The sequence below is a fragment of the Echinops telfairi genome, unplaced genomic scaffold (assembly GCF_000313985.2).
Source record: "Echinops telfairi isolate 266 unplaced genomic scaffold, ASM31398v2 ScPeMD7_52;HRSCAF=179, whole genome shotgun sequence".
In the NCBI taxonomy this organism is placed as follows: domain Eukaryota; kingdom Metazoa; phylum Chordata; class Mammalia; order Afrosoricida; family Tenrecidae; genus Echinops; species Echinops telfairi.
This window is the reverse complement of record NW_022103950.1, coordinates 481,455-494,569: the sequence shown is the minus strand read 5'-3', so window position 1 is coordinate 494,569 and position 13,115 is coordinate 481,455. Positions and strand designations below refer to the sequence as shown.

General features: G+C 40.4%; 1 protein-coding gene and 1 long non-coding RNA gene across 3 annotated transcripts in view; both read left to right on the top strand.

The window, feature by feature from the left end:
- LOC123521729 overlaps positions 1-11,096 on the top strand; it is a 21,011-nt gene extending 9,915 nt beyond the window's left edge. For both annotated transcript variants that reach the window (XR_006680092.1, XR_006680093.1), the window contains exons 2-5: positions 4,443-4,588; positions 6,968-7,079; positions 7,767-7,962; positions 11,059-11,096. This is a non-coding gene — a long non-coding RNA (uncharacterized LOC123521729). The remainder of the gene's footprint in view (positions 1-4,442; positions 4,589-6,967; positions 7,080-7,766; positions 7,963-11,058) is intronic.
- The window catches only part of LOC123521728 (zinc finger protein 615-like), a gene marked incomplete at its 3' end in the record, with an annotated part of 8,105 nt that continues 6,082 nt past the window's right edge, over positions 11,093-13,115 (top strand). The window contains exon 1 of the mRNA XM_045290663.1: positions 11,093-11,185. Coding sequence (XP_045146598.1) covers positions 11,152-11,185 — 34 coding nt within the window. The remainder of the gene's footprint in view (positions 11,186-13,115) is intronic.

Sequence of the window (13,115 nt, the reverse complement as noted above, 5' to 3'; positions counted from 1 at the left end):
CACCATCAGCTTTCTTCACCACATTTGCTTATGCACCCATTTGTCTTCAGCGATCATGTTGGGAAGGTGAACATCATGGAATGACAAGTTTAATACAACAAAGTGTTCTTGCATTTAGGAAACACTTGAGTGGAAGCCCAATGTCCATCTGATACCTTAATACTTATAAACATATGCACATAGATCTATTTCCCCATCATCGCATACAAATATATTTACATATGTACATGCCTGTATTTAGACCTCTATACATGTCCTTTGCCTCCTAGTTCTTTCCTCTATTTTCTTTGACTTTCCTCTTATCCCACTATCATGCTCAGTCTTCATTTGGGTTTCAGTAATTCCTGTCAGTTACATTGCCCTTCATCAATCCCTACCAGGCATCCTATACCCTCCTTGCCACTGATTTTGTGTTAGGGGAAAGGCCAGCCCCTGGGACATCATCACGGGTCCAGTAGGTGCAATTTTCAGTGACAATAAATAAAGATTATAGTAAAGTCATAGAGAGCATGAGAGATAGAAGAGAGATTGAAATAATGGAGTCAGGCACATTTCATGGTAGCATGCTCACCTCAGCCTCACTTGGTGGTCCACGTGGATAGAAAGATATTTATTGCTAACCAAGTCCTTTATATTCTCTGCAGACGTGCAAACCCCCTAATTATAGGTGAAGACATACATCACAGGAAAGGGTTGTGCTATGGGTAATACAGTAATAGCAGTGGGGTGATCTAGGAGTTCATATGCTATTGGAAGAGGAGGGAGTAATGATATACATGTGACAAGATGGGCGGACCCGAGATTCATGATGGTGGCCTAACTTTGGATGTCACTGAGCAGGTTTGACCTGTTCTCTGGCTCACTTTAGAAACTGTTATCAGTAGGGTATAAACCCACCCTTGCAGGGACCAAACTGAAGCCTTTAGGGAGGAGTAGCCCATTGTCCTTAACAGCAGGGAGTGGGCCCTATTTGTGGTGGGACCAGACAATAGTCTGGTAACCGATTGCCTTCAGGGAGGTAACTGGACAATCATTTATCATTAATTGTGAACAGTGTCCTAAGTCTAATATATATTTGGGGAGACGACTTGGGAAAAATCTTTCTGTTTCCCACAATTTTGGATCGCTTATTATTCCCTTGTCCCTGGGTTGGTTAACAGCACTTCCTTCCCCCCCTCTCCCCCTCACCATGTCCCCCACCCCCCAAACCATGGGTCCCATTGTTTTCTCCTCCAGATTATTTATCCAGCCTATCTTATCTAGATAGACCTGCAGAGATAATATGCACATACACACACACACACACACACACACACACACACAAAGACAGCAAAACAAAGTGACAAAAGAAAACAAAACAACAACAAAAATATCAATGACAAAAAAAAAGACTGTAAAAAGTCCAAGGTGTGTTTGTTGACTTTTAGGAGTATTTTCCAGTGGAATCTGATGGGGTGCCAAGGCCTGGCCCCAGTCTATTTTTGGTACTCCCTTGGGACTTCCTTGCTCTGCTCCCCTTGCTGTTCTGTTGCACACCCTTAGTGTTTTGCCTCGGTATGTTGGGGTCAGATCTGGTTCAATTCCCACACTGTGTCTCCAGTGCTGTCCCCTGTAGGGCTATTGGTCAGTGAGGGATATCATGTCTTATAGTGTGGCCAGCTATAGTTCCTCTCTTTGCATTGGCTGCTCTGAGTGGAGATATCATCCTCAAGGCTTGGTGGGCCAGGGTGTGCTTCACTCTCTCTTCCCTCCCCTTCATGTGCTCTGATTAGACATGTACCTTTCCCTGAGCTGTAGCTTCAGTGTTGTCCTCTGAAGTAAATTCGTATGGGGGGAGGGGCAGCTGTCCTTGTAGTTGGGATTGGGGCTGGCCCCTCAGATACTTTTATTATAAATAGATTTTCACCCACTCAAAATCCACAGACCTAGAGGAACATAGGATTGATTGGCTCGGTGTCAGGGAATTGTTGATTACCTTTTCAGACTTTCCTTGTGAGGTGCCAGCATGTCAGATACACCTTTTCACCCTCATGACACTAATGTGATAGGGATCTGCCTTAGGCTGGGTTGTCTAGAAAATTAAAACTATAGACACTTACATATGCATAGGAAAGGGCTTTTTATCAAAAGAACATCCCAGCCCAGTCCAACTGAAGCCCATGGGTCCAATGCTAGCTGGAGCATACATGGCTCAGTGTGTTCAAGTCCCCAAACTTCAGTTTTTGGGTGAACATCAATCCTTTCTGCTGTCCAGCTTAATTCATGTGTGTGTATCATATACATGTATGTGTGTCTATATATGTAACTATGTAGTCACTCCAATATATGTGCACAGAAATTCCTTGTTTTAGTTCATTAATTCATCAGTATATAAGGACCTTCAACACTGCAGAAAACTACAGGATTCTAAATCCATGACTTTCATCACAGAATGGGTAGAAACAAATTCCCTGTTTCAGGGTTCTAATCTGAATAATTTTGCACTTCCTTTTCTGTAAGATAAATGCTGTAATTTTGATCATGCTGTATTTTCTTTTTACTTTTTTCTTATTAAATCATTTTATTGGGGACTTGTACAACTCTTATCACATCCACACATCCATCCATTGTGTCAAGCACATTTGTACATTTGTTGGCATCATCATTCTCAAAACATTTCTTTCTACTTGAGCCCTTCATATCAGCTTTTCATTTTTATTCCCTCCCTCCCTCATGAACCCTTGATAATTTGTAAATTTTTATTTTTTCACGTCTTACACTGACCAAGGTCTTCCTTCACCCACTTTTCTGTTGTCCATCCCCCTGGGAGAGGGTTATATGTAGATCATTGTGATAGGTTCCCTCTTTCTACCCCCACCATCCTCTTACCCTCCTGATTAGCAATTAATAGTTAGTGAGTTAAGTACAAAGAGTTATTTCAGCGTGTTGAAATGTAGCCTACGTTTTAATATTTATTAGCTATTTATGGCATATCATGAATATTTTATGGATATGATGATTAAATTATGATTAGAGAAATTTTTATTTCTTTTTGGAAGCCTCTTCTTCCTTAAAAAATGTTAATCCGATTGCTTTAGTTAGAATATCAGTCAATTTTTAATATCACTAGTAAAAATGGAAATTTATGTTTGTCCTTTTTCTGACGTGGGGTGATGTTTTTTCAACTATGACATTTTGACGGTTTCTTTTTAGGAATGTATATTAGTATATTAACATTGAACTATACCTGTTTTATGTTAGATGTGTAGAGGTGTTTTTCTTAGCATTAAAAACCTTTGACTTTGTTTAGTATGTTTTATGTGTCTAGATTATTAATTCTTTTTTTACATTAATTGTTATATTACAGTGCTTATTTTCTTATGTTAAATCAACTCTAGGATAGATTCCAATTAATCATCATATGTGATTATTTTAATGTGTTTCTGACTCAATTCCCAATATTTTCAAGAACTTTTTCATGTAGATCCATTATCAATATTGGTCTACAGTTTTCCTGAAGTATCATTATCTGACCTTGTTAGCAGGTTATTATTAGTCTCATAGAAAATGTTAGTAAGTATACTTTCATAATCATTGTTGTTTCACCCAATAATGTGAACTTAGACAAAAAACAAAGTGTTTATTCATGCTGTGTGAATACTCTCGTGTCTAGCTGCCAGAATCTTCAACTTTAATCTGTCTTACAGTTAGCCTTGAAGTTTCTCATGGAATTTAATTTTGATTCAGTTGATTATAGACTTTCTGAGCATCCTGAAACCCACTCAACTCTCATAGATCACTTGCTCTGGCTGGATCCTCTGGTCTTGTAGCTGACTCCTCAGTGTAGAGTGATAAATGATTTAATGACTACTCTTGACAGACAAGTAGTCACTGGGACATGGATGGGACATCCTTGAACCCAAGCCAATAAGCCCACTCCTGTGTTTTGTTTGCCATCAGTCAGCATTACCTAGAAAGCTTGGAATCCAGAATCTAGGCCAAGATGACAAAATAGTTGATCGGTCATTTCTTTTCTGGATCCATCTTGTGCTTTTAAGCTTCTGCCCTCTACTTACCCTTTGCCATTCCTTGACTGTAGGCTGCAGGCTTTCCCAAAGGCTTTAAAATTGGACATACGTAAACACAAGAGCTTAAGTGAGTAGCAAATAAAGATTCCCCTGGCTTGTTTTCTTGTTTAGGATATCTCTGTCTTGGCCAAGGTATATCTCGGATGTACTATTGGTGTCCCTCTGCCTCTTGTTGTCCACCTGTACAACAAGATTCTCTAGTTACCACACTCTACTGTGCATAAATGGGCTACCCAACCATAGGCATTTCTTTACACCCTCAGCTTGGAGCGTGATTTTGATCCCAGGTAGTGGGGATGGACACTATATAGTGCAAGAAGTATAGGCCAAGAACCTGATATGCCTTTTTCAACATTACCTCCTCTTCTGTTTCAGAACAAAGATTTGCCACAGAGAAATATTGTCCAGTCTAGAGAGCTAGAAATCTGTTACTACTGTCTTGCAAACTGAAGCATCACAAGGAAGAATTTCAACTTCTGACTGGGTTGTGAACCAAATCCATTCACCTGACCCCAACCAGGGTGAGCATCCCTGGGGTTCCTGGGGGCTGCAGTGGGCCGAAGAACTTGAGGGGAAGCAGGAGGGATCTGGGCTTCCTGGGTCCTGAACCCAGGAAATCACTAGTGTACAAGGACCGAGGCTGCCCCAATGGTCAGGGTCCAAGCAATTTGCACATCTCCCTGAATGATAGAATTCACTGGTTACATAACCATTTATAATTGTATTAGAGCTTAATTTGTGAACACTCCAATTTGCAAAAGGCTGGTGGCATAGTGGTTACAGATTGGACTGCAAAGTGCAAGGTCAGTGGTTCAGAATTACAAGTCACCCCTGGTGAGAAAGACAGGGTTTCCAATCTTGTAAAGAGTTGCAGTCTCAGACATCCACAAGGGGCCATTCCACCTTCTTTTAAAGGGTCGCTGTAATCAGAATCCACTCGGTGACACTGAGTTGGGTTTAAGATTTGGGTTGCTGATGACAGTGACAACTCAGTGTCCATTTGCTGTGTCCCCACTTTGATTAAGCCTCCATTGAATTCTCTCTGATCATTCACCAAGAATGTAGATCATCTTCCCCTTGGGGAGAATGCCTTAGAAAATAGATTGCCTGCACTCCTCTCCAGCCAGTCCCCTCCAAGGGCCTGCCTAGATGTATCCTTGATGGAGCTCACCTTACTGAGGACAGCACAGGGGCCATTATCATGAGTCTGGCCTTGACTGCCTTAGTTTGAAGGCCCTGGACCAATCTTGTAAATCTTTCTATCTAATAATAGGCATGTCCCAATTATTGGCCCATTCCTACTCCTACAGTCCACCTGTATTTGTCATGTATTAGTCTGTCAGCAATCGTAATCTGTGACATGGCCTTTTGTTCTGTGCCCTGTTTATCCAGGGTCCTGACTGTGAATCCTTAGTTGAATTTGAACTGCTAATGGCCTCCCTAATCCATATGATATGTATGTGTCTTTTGTTGTCTCTTAAAGTTTAATAAATGTTTTCCTTAAATTATATTTGACAAAGGGGTCACTTTTCTACCCTAACACACAATTTAGGATCATCAGTGACTCAAGGTACAGTTCTTTGGGACAGCCATACTTGCAGGTAAGGTCAGGCCAGGCCCTGCAACCCCCTGGCTTCTGTCCTAAGTGGGCAAATGTTACAAAGGTCTTTAGTTCTGTGGATAAATGCTCACTCTGCACCTTAGCCTCACACCAAACACACTCAGCTCTATGTAGGTTAGCAAATTTAGTTCCTCAGATAGGTACTCAGATGTACCCCATTTCACCTTCTCACCTCCTGCCCAAAGGCACTTAGGTCTCTTGTTCTGTGGCCTGGGAATCCCACTGCTCTGTCTCAGTCTCTTGGTTCTACTGCCATCATGTCTCTGTTGCTGCTTCTCCCCACCACTTCCTCTCTTGTGCCACAGCTCTCTGTCTTCTGGATTGAAGAGTTTCAATGCAACAATCTAGGCCAAAGGCCCCTACTCCCGGCTCTTCTTTTTTGATTGTAGTGACATCCCAATTTCTATGTCTGAAATGGCTCAATTAGTCCTAACATGATTTCCAATGTGACTAATCCTCAGACAGCTAATTTGCATACCCCTAAGCCACAAAGGTACCAATCTGCTGTTGAGCAAGCTGCCCAATCTTCTTAAACCAAAAAAATAAATTGAATGCCATCAAGTTGACACTGACTCATAGCAAGCCTATATGACAGGAAACCCTCGTGGCTTTCCAAGACTGTAACTCTGTAGCTGAGTAGAAAGCCATGTCACTTGTGGGAGAAGAAAGCCCCATCTTTCTTTCTCACGAGGAGAAATTGGTGGTTTCCAACTGCTGACCTTGCAGTTAGCAGCCCAATAGTAACCACTATGCCACCAGGGCTCCTTTGCCTCATTTACATTGGTGGGCAACAAACCCACGTAAATAATTTGGAAGAAGTTAAGGGGACATAGCTAGAAAGACTTTATACTTGTATAGGCCAACTGTCTAACTCAGTGGTTCTCAACCTTCCTAATGCCACGACCCTTTAATACAGTTACTCATGTTGTGGTGACCCTCCAACCATAAAATTATTTTTGTTGCTACTTCATAATCAATTTCACTACTGTTATGAATCAGTCAACCCCTGTGAAATGGTCGTTCCACCCCCCCAAAGCGCTCACGACCCACAGGTTGAGGACCACTGATCTCACTGCATTAGGTTCTACAAATAATGCTACATTAACAACATTGATCTATATTGGTATTCAAAGTGCACTTACTATTGGTGGAATGTGTACTTCTTCATTAAAAAAAGTATATATGTATATATATATTTCAATCTAATTGGTATCATATAAGTGTTTATTATGGAGCCTTGGTTTTGACATGTGTTAAGAGTTGGACTTCTATCCTCAAGGTCAGAGGTACATACCCATTAGCTTCCTGTCCTGGCTTTAGAGTCTCGGAAGCTCTGTACAGCAGTTCTCCTGTGTCCTATCTGCAGCTTATACGTCTAATTCTACTTGATGGTGAGTTTTAAAGTGTTTCTAAAGTGATTGTACAATTTATAGTTCTTCTGTAAAATAATCTTTAGTTTATAATAGCTTTTTATATAGCCCATTTGAAATGTTTCCAGATGCTTTAATTAATATAATCATCCTAAAGGTTCATTGAATTGTCATTCTCCTTGAGAGTCACACAGTAAGGAATTGGTAGTTCTGTACGCTGTGCGGTAGGGATCCAACTTTTTGGTTTCTTCTTTTTGACATTTATACTTGATTACCCAATCTCTATTTGTTATAAAGTCATCTTATATTCACATGTCTGAAAATTATGAGTTTTAGATTTATTGCTCATTCGGGGGTCCTCAAACTACAGCCCGCGGGCCACTTGCGGCCCGCCGAGGACATTTATCCAGCCCGCTGGGTGTTTTTGCTGCTGCTGCCTATCCTGCTTAGCAGCCGACATCCAGTGTGCATAGGAATTTGTTCATAGTTTTTTTTTAAACTATAGTCTGGCCCTCCAACGGTCTGAGGGACAGTGAACTGGCCCTGTTTTAAAAGTTTGAGGACCCCTGGCTCAAGTTATAAGCATGCTCTCCATCACTCAATAAGGGTAACGTTAACATTATTGGGGACTTTGTGTAAGAAGCGGGAAGAACAGTAACAACACCTGGATCTATAGGATATGTTACTCACATTGTATTCTCCCCTCAGCCTGCAGATTGTGCATCACCAGCAGCATAGCGAAAGGAGGAAGAAGTGCCTTGATTTGGATATTATTGTTTTTGGGAGATCCTCATGAGAGATTGCAATTTGTGAACATAATTGGAGCTGATCCAGATGGGACAAACATAGAGCATCCCAGTTGCCCGCAGTGTCCTAAGGACCAAAGAAAATGGCCAAGGCTCAGGTGATTCTGATGTGTTTTATCCTTTTCTGTATTTCCTACTGGAATTGTAGAAGCCTGTATAATACTGATTCAGTTCATTGGAAAAGTCGAAATTTGAAATTAGAGATAAACTTTGACTCTGACTTCAACGTTTGCCTGGAGAAGATTAGGAATATATTGATCATAGGATTAACACTAAACTATTGACATTGAACATAATACGTCAATGAGGATTCTTTGGATGTCATTATCTTCCAACTCATAATTCATCATTCTATGGCCAGCTCATGAGAATCTTTCAGATGATATGCTATGCATAGTTTTTAAGGAGAAATAAGATGACTTCTTTAGGAGAATTCACTATTCCGTCGGATTTTTGTCTGATTAAGTTTCTTTAATGCTTCTTTCTGAAGGTGATGTGTTACATACGCTCCCAAACAGCAGCATTCTCATTAATGCATCTAAAATGGGCCTTTCGGCAATAATGGTTTAAAAATAGTTGACAGCATCTCATCTCCTCTAACTATAGATTTAGGAGAGAGAATCAACCAGAAACATTATCTCTGGTTTGTATGAGACCTAGCTTAAACAGACCTGTACCCTCCAATGGTTTTCCAGTTATGACACCAGTATCTTTGCCACATCCCTCTCCTACTCAGCTCATTAATTTTTTGCAGTGGCCATGGACTAATTACAGTCCAGAGTCACAGGTACAAGTTTTATTCGGTAACAATGTAATTTGGTATCAGAATCAATAGGCATTCATATTAAAGAAACATGTAGGCAAATTTGCTCTTCTTCAGGGCAGGCTTATTCTCTCTGTCCCTCTCAGACATTTTGCCTGTTGAAGGTAGACTCATTTCAGAGTTACATCTGTGTAGACTCCTCTTAGCTCCTTGGATACATTCTTCTCTTGATCTTGGCTGCCTGTCCTACTATCTTGGCTGAAAAGCCCTTTCCGGACTGAAAGCCCATTGGCTCTGTCACTGTGTCCCATCTGCCCTGGTCATTATCTCCATTGGTACAGTTCTTGACCCATGAATAGTACAGTTCATTTTGCAGGAGCAGCAGTAGACCAGTCCTTATGAGGTAGAGGTTCAAGATTTTCCATGATTTGCTCAGCAACATCTCACAAAACTAAATAGCCATCAAGTAAATAAACCCCTCTACAAGATGTGGAAGCTGGTGAGTCCCAAATTTATATACAGATCAGATATCAGTTTGTAGGGTTCTCCTCATTGATGTGTTTGCCAAGGCTGATGAGCCACATCATCAGGTCAGACAACAGTCCACTGCCTCACAAAGTGAAGTTGTTGAATCTGGTCAGATAATAGGTTGCACCGGCTGGGGAATCCAAATGGGAATGTCAGGCAGCAGGCTGTTGGCTCATGGAGTGGAGGAAGCTCTCAAATCAGGTCACACAGGCGACTCGCACTTGCCATTCAAAGAAATAGCTCAAGAATTTCTGGAAGCTGGCAAATCCCTAATCCATGGGTTTATTCTGAACTCTGGCTGCAGGGGCTAACAAAACCAAATCAACAGGTCAGATGACAGGCCAATGTCTCACTGTCTCTTCTCACACCATGCCTGCAGGCAGTTCTCTCTCCCTCTTGATATGATGGCTTCTTGGCCCAACCTAGCACCTTCCCTGCCTAGGCAAGATTAGGAGGCCTCCAGACATTGAGCCAATGGCAAGAGGGACTTCAAGAGGGCCTTGGAGAGCATGTGATGAAAGATGGCAAGTCCAAGAGGACCTTGCAATTAAAGTTAAGGCAATACTGTCTGAAGGTGGCTGAGAAGAATATATCCTAAGGTTGTCAAGAGGAGCTGGTCCTAAGGTGGCCTTTAAGAGCTTAGAAGGTTGTTCTGCATTCAGGAAGGGAGATATTGCCTATGAACATTCTGATCTTGCTTCTGAGATATAGCTTCTTGTTCCTGATCCCTAGTTGTACTTGGTTCATTAATAGACCACTTTGATCTATTGAGTTTTGTGTGGCCATAGCAACAGATTTTCAAACCCAGAAGTGAGACAAAGAGTGGGGTGGGAGGAATGACTTGGGTAAGAATTGGCAAAAAATGTTGGAGAGCTGAGGTGTGTTTGACCTCCCCCATCTGAACTGTTCCTGATACCTGTTGCCACTGAAGGTACAGAGCCTCTTATAGTGGTAATACTGCTAGAACTCCTCATTCCATTTCACAGTGTACTGTAACTTGTTTGTTAATATAAACAAGTGTGTGTGAATATAAATCTACTTTGTGTGAATATAAATCTGAGCGATTTCTATCTACTTTGTGTGAATATAAATCTGAGCTATTTCTAGCACATTCAGATAATTTCACTGGTACTCAAAATTCTAATTTTATGAGTCGGTGCATTATTTTGGGGCATAGGGATCCCCAACATGGTGATGCTCAGGAGTGACATTGCAATTGTGGCAAATATTAAAGACAGACAGACAGACAGTGAGGGCACAGGATCTCCTCATCCCATGTCAGGACTGAGAAAGTGAATGTATTTTCCAATAGGTGTATATAATGGCGCTTACAGATATTTCCATAAGGTGTGCACGTCATGCAATTAGTCAATGGGTAATAATATCATAAGCGGGTAACATAATAAATAAGCAAGATTGTGACTCACCAACTTGACCTAGTGCTAGTTGACTTCAAACCCATCATGAGCCCTCCCCAGGCATTTGCTACATTTATGGTGGGTTGGCTGCAGAACCTGATTGCTCTGATCTACAGATAATCATCAGGCATAGTGAAGTAGTCAGGCACAGAAATGATTCATCTACTATGGTAGCTCCTTTAAGACTGCTCCTTAATGAAGAGCTATTTTGGGGGGCTCATTATTTGGCCTGGAGAATGTATATTTGAAAACATTTCTTTCTCAGGACAATGGAGATCTTTCTGAAAATAGGGCTAGTTTTCCCTCCCCATAATTGTGAATGTAGAAATAAAGTCAAATACTTTCTACCAAGTCCTCAGTGTACCACACATTATGGAATACACTACCACATAGTTTTTATTACTGTTTTGCTTTGTTTACTGTAAGATATTTTTAAAAAATCTTCCAATGGATAATATGTAATTAAATAGACTCCTCTTACACAGGAATCACTGACATTCAACGATGTGGCTGTAAAGTTCACCTGGGAGGAATGGCAGCTCCTGAACCCTGATCAGAAGACCCTATATCAGGATGTGATGTTGGAGAACTATCGCAACCTAGTTTCCATTGGTAAGGACAATTCTCGTCATTGGCCATTCCATTGACTTTTCCTGTCTTAAGTGTTGAAATCCTTGCAGTGTCTGCGGTGTTCTCACAGAGGTAGATTCTCATTGCATTCTCTGGTCCTAAGTTAGTGGGTAAGGTCTTCTATCCTTGAGAGAACACCCTTTACTTTGTTCCTTTGAACATGATTTTTCTAGAAATAGTACATTCTTTAGGCTTTACAAACTTTAGGTTAATTTTGGTGTGTCTAAGATTCTGTAATTTGCTATAAACAGGTTATCTAGTTGTCACCCCAGAAGCTTTCTCTCATTTATAACAAGGAGAACTGTGGTCAGTATTAGAAACAAGCTGTAGTGGGATTTTTTCAGGTGCATGGTCAAAATACCTTAAGGGGAATTGAATGGGGGAGTTGATTCAAGTAGTAGAAGGCCTCACATCCATGGTAGGTGTCAGAAAATGCATAAAAGTGTGTGCTTCTTCGAATGTGAGAGCTCACTTTTCTCTAGAAGTTGACAGAAGTACTCCTGTAGCTCTTATGGGATTAAATTTCATTTATTTGATTTATACTACTGTATGTTTGCTTCCATAATTTTCTGTCTTTAAGAGTCTCAAACTTTCCCTCTTTTATATGCTTCTACCTTACTATGAAAATCCATCTTGCAAGCCTCTCTCCAAACAGAGAACTCTGAATTGGTAACTGTCCTCTGAATACAGCACATTCCTTCCCTACTGAGTAAGAATGGATTGCCCTTTGTAGTATGCAACACCATCTTGGATCTTGAACTCCTACCATAAATGGGTCTCCTTTGTGCTTCCTTAGCTTCCCCCTTTGGAGTTTCTCTAAAGGTTTTGATGCCCATTTTCTCATTTCTTCTCCTGTCTCTTTAAAGTTTTCTTCATTCTGATGAAATTAGTTCTGTCTGTTTTCTAACAGATGGTCAAATTGCCTTCTCTGATGGAATTCTTTTTATTTATTTTTTGATGGAATTCTTTAAGACATATTTTACTCTTTTTGGTTTCTCCATATTTACTCCTTTTACATATATGACTTCTGTTATTTTCAGGTCTCTAAAATAATCTTTTTAGCAAGAAAATTGTTATCAGCTTAGGATATACTATAGCACTGTACCTCCAATTCTTTTCTACTTGTAAGATTTTTAAAAAAATTCTGTTCCTCCAATAATTTTGTTAGTGGAAAGGACATTTTTAACATCCTGCATTCTTGGGGTTTTTATTAAACACATGTCTGCTATATATTCTTTACTATGCAGTGTGCCTTCTGTAGGCCTACCCTTCTTAACAGGGCAAAAACCCGAAAGATGACCTTTGCTGCTTCTATAGAACATTTTGGCTGCATGTTCCAACAGGTTTTTTCTTGTTATTCAAACAATGCATAGTAGATTCAGTATCGCACTCTCTCTTGTTTTCTGTCTTTTGAATAGCCTTGTGGTTTCCATATGTATGATGACGTCCTTGGTGTCATCTGGTCTCAGTCATTAGTCTTCCATCTGCTCATCAGATCTCAGTCATTAGTCTTCAGTCATCAGTCTTTTATTCCTCAAGTTTATTCTTTACATAGTCTCTAAGCTCTGTGACCTACCTACTTTTGTTAGTTTCTACTTGGATTTGAGTGATTGATGATCTATTCCACATGTAACCCCTGGCCTTGTTTTGACTAATGAGCTTCTCCACCATTTCTTTCTATAGATGTGGTTGATTTGATTTTCGTTTGTTCCATTCAGAAAGATCCATATGTATAGTTTCCATTTGTGTTGTTTAATAAGGAATTTGCTGGGAATTCATCATTAGTCTCAATTTTTTTAAAATATTTTTATTAGGGGCTCATACAACTCATCACAATCCATACATACATCAATTGTGTAAAGCACATTTGTACTTTCATTGCCCTCATCATTCTCAAAACATTTGCTCTCCA